Source organism: Herpailurus yagouaroundi, unplaced genomic scaffold (assembly GCF_014898765.1).
Source record: "Herpailurus yagouaroundi ecotype Mexico unplaced genomic scaffold, PumYag 187, whole genome shotgun sequence".
Classification (NCBI taxonomy): domain Eukaryota; kingdom Metazoa; phylum Chordata; class Mammalia; order Carnivora; family Felidae; genus Herpailurus; species Herpailurus yagouaroundi.
In genome coordinates this window covers 4,328,308-4,335,458 of record NW_024412418.1, presented here as the reverse complement: position 1 = coordinate 4,335,458, position 7,151 = coordinate 4,328,308, and the positions used below count along the sequence as shown (strand labels likewise).

Sequence of the window (7,151 nt, the reverse complement as noted above, 5' to 3'; positions counted from 1 at the left end):
ATTGACATATATTTCTTAATCAGTGCTCAGGGAAAATACATTGCTTCAGGGGAAGCTTGAGAAACTGGCTTTAAAAAACAAAAGCCAAGCCAAACCAAACCAAATCAAACAAGGGGCACCTGGGTGGCTCAGTCGATTAAGTGTCCCACTTTGGCTGAAGTTATGATCTCACCATTCGTGGAATCCAGCCCCACAAGCCTGGAGCCTACTTGGGATTCTGTGTCCCCCTCTCTCTCTGTTCGTTCCTCACTTGTGCTCTGTCTCTCTCTTTCTCTCAAAAATAAACATTAAAAAAAATTTAAAAACAAAACAAAACAAAACAAAAACCACCTTTTTTTTCTACTCAAAGAAATCCAGTGAAAAAGTTTTATTTATATTATTTTGATTTACTCTAGTGATCAGACTATATATTATAAAATATTGGTTCAATCTAATATTAACATAGTGTTTTAAAAAGTAGCATTGGGTTTTAATGCAAAATGGAAATGCATATGTTGCTTATAATATCACAAAAGATGAAGCTTTACTTTGCTATCTCTCCTAAGATTACCTATTTTTTTCCCCTGCACACTGTGCTTTATGGGAATGTGAAGAAAGTCTGGAGACTTATGCTATCCAGAGTTTCTGTAATAGAAGAATTAAAAAAATATTAAGAATACTGTGATGAAAAGAGAAGGCAGTGAGGCATTATTTGATGAATGCAGAGGAAAAGGAAGATCAAAAGTGTCAGAGACAATACAAATGCTGAAGTGAATACACATATTTGTCCTAAAATTTTAATTTAAATGCATTTTATAAATGTGTCCATTACAATGTAAATGGGATCAATTCCCTCATTTCTCTTTCTGCTGCTTCATTATTGGTGTGTGGAAATGCAACTGATTTCTGTACTTTGATTTTATATCCCGTGACTTTGTTGAATTCATGTATGAGTTCTAATTGTTTTTTAGTGGAATCTTTTGGGTTTTCCACATGGAGTATCATGTCATCTGAGAAGAGTGAAAGTTTGACTTCTTCCTTGCAAATTTGTATGCCTTTTACTTCTTTTTGTAGTCTGATTTCTGAGGCTAGGACTGCCCGTACTATGATTAACAACAGTGGTGAGAGCGGACATCCCTGTCATGTTACTGACCTTAGGGGAAAGCTCTCAGTTCTTTCCCCATTCAGGGCGATATTAGCTGTGGGTCTTTCATATATGGCCTTACGATGTTGAGATATGTTCCTTCTATACCTACTTTCATGAGAGTTTTTATAAAGAAAGGATGCTGTATTTTGTCAAATGCTTTTTCTGCATCTATTGAGATATGGTTCTTATCCTTTCTTTTATTAATGTGGTGTATCACATTGATTGATTTGTGAATATTGAACCAGCCCTGCAGCCAGGGAAGGGGCAGATCCCTTCCAGATTCAATCCCACTTGATCATGGTGAATAGTTATTTTAATGTAGCATTGAATCTAATTTGCTAGTATCTTTTTGGGAATGTTTGCATCCATGTTCATCAGGGATATTGACCTATAATTCTCCTTTTTAATGGGTCTTTGTTTGGTTTTGGAATCAAGGTAATTAATGCTGGATTCATAGAATGAGTTGGAAGTTTTCATTTCTATTTTTTGGAATATTTTGAGAAGAATAGGTATTAACCCTTCTTTAAATGTCTGGTAGAATTCCCCTGGGAAGCCACCTGGTCCAGGACTCTTTGTTAGATTTTTGATAACTGATTCAATTTCTTTACTAGTTATAGGTCTGTAGGTCTGTCCAAATTTTCTATTTCTTTCTGTTTTTGGTAGTGCATGAGCTTCTAGGAATTTGTCCATTTCTTTCAGATTGTCCAGTTTGTTGGCATATATTTTTTAATAATATTCTCTTATAATTGTATTTCTGTGGTGTTGGTTGTGATTCCTCTTCTTTAACTCATGATTTTATCCATTTGGGTCTTTCTCTTTTCTTTTTGACAAGTCTGGCTAAGAGTTTATCAATTTTGTTTATTCTATCAAAGAACCAGCATTTAGTTTCATTGATCTGTTCTGGTTTTTTTGTTTGTTTGTTTGGTTGGTTGGTTGGTTGGTTGTTTCTACATCATTTATTTCAGCTCTAATCTTTATTATTTCACTTCTGATGACATTAGGCTTTATTTGCTTCTCCTTTTCTAGCTCCTTTAGGTGTAAGGTTATGTTGTTTAGTTGGGATTTTTCTTGCTTCTTGAGATAGGCCTGAACTTCAATTTACTTTACTCTTAGGGCTTCCTTTGCTGCATCCCAAAGTATTTGGACTATCTTGGACTTTCATTGGCTTCTAAGTATTTTTTTTAATTTATTCTTTAATGTCTTAGTTAACCAATTCCTTTTTTAATAGGATGTTCTTTAACCTCCATGTATTTGAGGGTTTTCCAACTTATTTCTTGTAATTGATTTCAGGTTTCATAGCATTGTGATCTGAAAATATGCATTGTATGATCTCAGTATTTTTGTACCTGTTGAGGGCTTATTTGTGACCCAGTATGTGATCTATTGTGGATAATGTTTCAGGTGCACTCAAGAAGAATGAGTACTCAGGATGAAATGTTCTGAATATCTGTTAAGTCCACCTGGTCCAGTGTGTCATTCAAAACCATTGTACCTTGTGATTTTCTGCTTAGAGGATATGTCCATTGTTGTAAGTGAGGTAAAAGGCCCCTACTGTTATTGTATTATTATCAACCAGTTTTTTGTGTTTGTTATTCATTGATTTATATATATGTATTCTTTCAAGTTAGGGTATAAATATTTGCAATTGTTAGATCTTCTAGATGGATAGAGAATAGCCTCCTTAACTATGATATAATAGCCTCCTTTATCTCTTGTTACCATCTTTGTTTTAAAATCTAGTTTGTCTGATATAAGTATCGCTACTACATCTTTCTTTTGACATCCATTAACAAGCATGATAGATGGTCATCCATCCCCTTAATTTCAATCTGCAGGTGTCTTTAAGTCTAAAATTAGTCTCTTGTAAGCAGCTTATTGCTGGATCTTGTTTGTTTTGTTTTGTTTTTTTGTTTTTTAATCCATTCTGATACCCTTTGTCTTTGGGAGCATTTAGTACATTTACATTGGAACCAAAAAAAAAAAAAAAAAACACATAACATACCTAGCAATAACCCTAATGAAAGAGGTAAAAGATCTGTATGCTGAAAACCATAGAAATTTATGAAAGAAATTGAAGAAGTTACAAAGAAATGGAAAAACATTCCATGCTCATGGATTGGAAGGGTAAATATTGTTAAAATGTCTACACTACCCGAACCAATCTACAAATCCAATGCAATCCCATCAAAGTAACACCAGAATTCCTCACAGAGCTAGAACAAACAATTCTGAAATTTGTATGATACCAGAAAAGACCCCAAACAGCCAAAGTAATGTTGAAAAAGAAAATCAAAGATGGAGGCATCACAAATCTGGATTTCAAGTTATATTACAAAAGTGTAGTCACAAAGACAGTATGGCACTGGCACAAAAACAGACACATAGATCAATGGAACAGAAGAAAGAACCCAGAAATGGACACACATATATGTGGCCAACTAATCTTCAAGAAGCAGGAAAGAATGTTCAATGGAAAAAGACAGTCTCTTCAGCAAATAGTGAAGTAAAACTGGACAGTGACATGCAGAATGAAACTGGACCACTTTCTTACACCATACACAGAAATAAATTAAATATGGATGAAAGACCTAAATATGAGACAAGAAACCAATCAAAATCCTAGAGGAGAAAACAGGAAGCACCTCTTTGAACTCAGCCACAGCAACTTCTTACAAGTTTTGTGTCTAGAGGTAAGTGAAACAAAAGCAAAAATGAACTATTGGGACCTCATCAGGATAAAAACCTTCTGTACGCCAAAGGAAACAATCAACAAAATTAAAGGGCAACAATGGAATGGGAGAAGATATTTGCACATGAAACATCAGATAAGGGGTTAGTCTATAACCCAAAGTTATAGTCTATAGTCCAAAGTCTATAAAGAACTTATCAAACTCAACACCCAAAAAACAAATAATCCAGTGAAGAAATGGGAAGAAGATATGAAGAGACACTTTTCCAAAGAAGACATCCAGATTGTTAACAGACACATGAAAAGATGCTCAATATCACTTATCATCAGAGAAACACAAATCAAAACCACAATGAGATACCACCTCACACCTGTCAGAATGGCTAAAATGAACAACTCAGGAAACAACAGATGTTGGTGAGGATGTGGAGAAAGGGGAACATTTTTGCTGTTGATGGGAATGCAAACAGCCACTCTTGAAAATAGTATGGAGGTTCTTCAATAATTAAAAAGATAACTACCCTATGACCCAGCAATTACACTATTAGGTATTTATCCAAAGAATACAAAAATGCTGATTTGAAGGGGCACATGCACCCCAATGTTTATAGCAGTACTATCAACAATAGCCAAAATATGGAAAGAGCCCAAATGTCTACCAACTGATGAACGGATAAAGAAGATGTGGTGTATATATGCCATGGAATATTACTCAGCGAAAAAAAAGAATGAATTCTTGCTATTTGCAACAACTTGGATGGAGCTAGAATGTATTATGCTAAATGAAATAAGTCAGTAGACAAACATCATATGACTTCACTCATATGTAGAATTTACAAACCAAATAGAGGAAGCTATGGGAAGAGAAGGAAAAAATAAGATAAAAATAGGGAGGCAAACCATAAGAGATTCTTAAATACATAGAATAAACTCAGTGTTGCTGGAGGGGAGATCAGTGACAGAATGGGCTAAATGGATGATGGGCACTAATGAGGACGCTTGTTGGGATGAGCACTGGGTGTTATACGTAAATGATGAATCACTGGGTTGTACTCCTGAAACCAAGACTACACTGTATGTGAACTAACTTGAATTTAAATAAATGCACTTAAAAATAAATAAATAAATAAATAAATAAGCTCCCTACAACAGTAGCTATAGTCTTTCAATAATAAAGTACTAACTTATGAGTCACAGGCTATTCATTTGTCAAATGTAGTTAATAATCCTTAATTTTCACTGTGGTTGTAAAGAGTATTTAAAAAAATCAACTAATTCTGCCATGTTCTGAATATTCAGCCGTAAGTTTCATCGTGCTTAAAATCTTCTGAGGGTGGGGGAGAAAAATTGTGTCTAGAAGACAGTGGGGCTTTGGTGGGTTTATTTATTTGTTTGGTTTTTTCCACTTGGTGTTCATCTTTTCCGTCATGGGGAGTGTGCAGTGGTAGAAATGAAGGAGTGGAAAGCAGAGTACTCATCCTATTCTCCATGGCGAGACCACTCTTTTGGGGCGATACACCACAATTCCAGAGACACATATCTCTCCAAACATGTAGACAAAATATTTTGGCTGTTTGTTTGTTTGCTTGTCCTAAGCAACTTTTAAACATACTGCCCAATATTAAATTGATGTAGAAGACACAAGGTTTAGAAGGTTATTTTCTGTCTACTCACTTAGAGCTTTATGAAGAAATAGTGAGAGAATGCCTTACTAAAAATAAATATTTGTAAAATCTTCAGTAAATTTCCAGAGGTTTAACCATTCTAGATCTTTTCCCCACAGAATACAATTTGCTTGCACATCTGACTTTGGGTCAGGTCATGATCTCACAGTTCATGTGTTCGAGCTCCGCGTCGGGCTTTGTGCTGACAGCTCCGAGCCTGGAGCCTGCTTCAGATTCTGTGTCTCTCACTCTCTGCACCTACCCTGATCATGTTCTATCTCATTCTCAATCTCTCTCTCTCTCTCTCTCTCTCTCTCTCTCTCAACAATAAATAAACATTAAAAAAATTAAAAAAGAAAAGCGATTTGCTTGCCAAAGTTCAAAGTCAAATTGCATGCACAAAAACTATTCAATTTCTCTTGTCTTTCCAAGGCTCCCCCAAAGATAATCAAGAGAAGTTTTATGTAAATCTAGATTTAAGAAGAAGCAAAAACACAATATTGTGAAACATCAATCAACCCAATCTTAATAGATGTGAAATAGTTTAATCACACAAAATAATAGCAAACACTTAAAGAGTAGTTTCCTCAGTGTGACATTGCTTTAAGTATAATTTGTTGTATTTACATAAAATTGCAATGATTAGAAACATATATATAAATATAAGTCATTGAGTTGGAAAATTATGCAACAAGAACAATCTGCAAAAAGATAACCTTCATCTCTGTGGCCTTATGGTTTGTGCTGCCTTCCAGAAGGCCTCTTTGACATCTTTGTTTCTCAGGCTGTAGATGAGAGGGTTGAGCAATGGGTTGACCACAGTGTAGAACAGAGCAGCTACTTTGTCTCTTTCCAGGGAGTAGGTAGAACTTGGCCTTGAATACATGAAGAGCAAGGATCCGTAGAAGAACATGACTGAGATGAGATGTGAGGCACAGGTGGAGAAGGCCTTGCGCCTTCCTGAGGCTGAGTGGATCCTCAGGATCGCCAGGAGGATGTTGAAATAGGAAACCAAGATGGCAAGGATGCTGGAGAGGACTGTGAAGCCCACCACACCCAAGAGGACTTTTTCATAGACGTGGGTATCTGTACAAGACATTTTTACCAATGGTGGTGCATCACAGAAGAAGTGGTCTATGATGTTTTTACCACAGAAGCTCAGGCGGAAAGTGTTGGCGGTATGGGCTATGGCGTTTAAAAGTCCTCCTAAGTAGGAGCCAGCAACGAGTCCAGTACAGAGAGAATTGGACATAGTACTTGAATAAAGTAGTGGGTTGCAGATTGCAGCATGCCGGTCATAGGCCATGGCTGCTAGGAGATAACACTCAGTATAGGCTACAACACAGGAAAAAAACAACTGGGCGCCACATCCAGCCAAGGAAATACGTTTATCTTCTGAGACACAATTAGCCAAGATTTTGGGAGTGTATACAGAAGTGTACCAAAAATCCAAGAAGGACAGATTGCCGATGAAAAAGTACATGGGCGTGTGCAGGCGGGAATCAACCCGGATTAGGATGACCAGGGTCATATTCCCCGACAAAGTCATCAAATAGAGTATCAGAAAAATTCCAAATAGAATCAGCTGCCACCGTGGATCTGCTGAGAAACCCACCAAGATGAATTCAGTCAGAAGGGTGCGATTTCCTACTTCCATGTCCACAGAGGAGAA

General features: G+C 36.4%; 1 protein-coding gene across 1 annotated transcript; it reads right to left on the bottom strand.

Annotated features, from left to right (window-relative positions):
- Positions 1-6,197: 6,197 nt before the first annotated feature.
- Positions 6,198-7,151, bottom strand: LOC121043789 (olfactory receptor 9G4). Its single transcript, XM_040495787.1, has one exon. The coding sequence runs from the start codon at positions 7,134-7,136 to the stop codon at positions 6,198-6,200; it is 939 nt and encodes a 312-aa protein (XP_040351721.1). The 5' UTR covers positions 7,137-7,151.

Excerpts from the sequence above, each read along its gene's own strand:
- LOC121043789 (XM_040495787.1), bottom strand. The coding sequence starts at position 7,136 with ATGGAAGTAGGAAATCGCACCCTTCTGACTGAATTCATCTTGGTGGGT.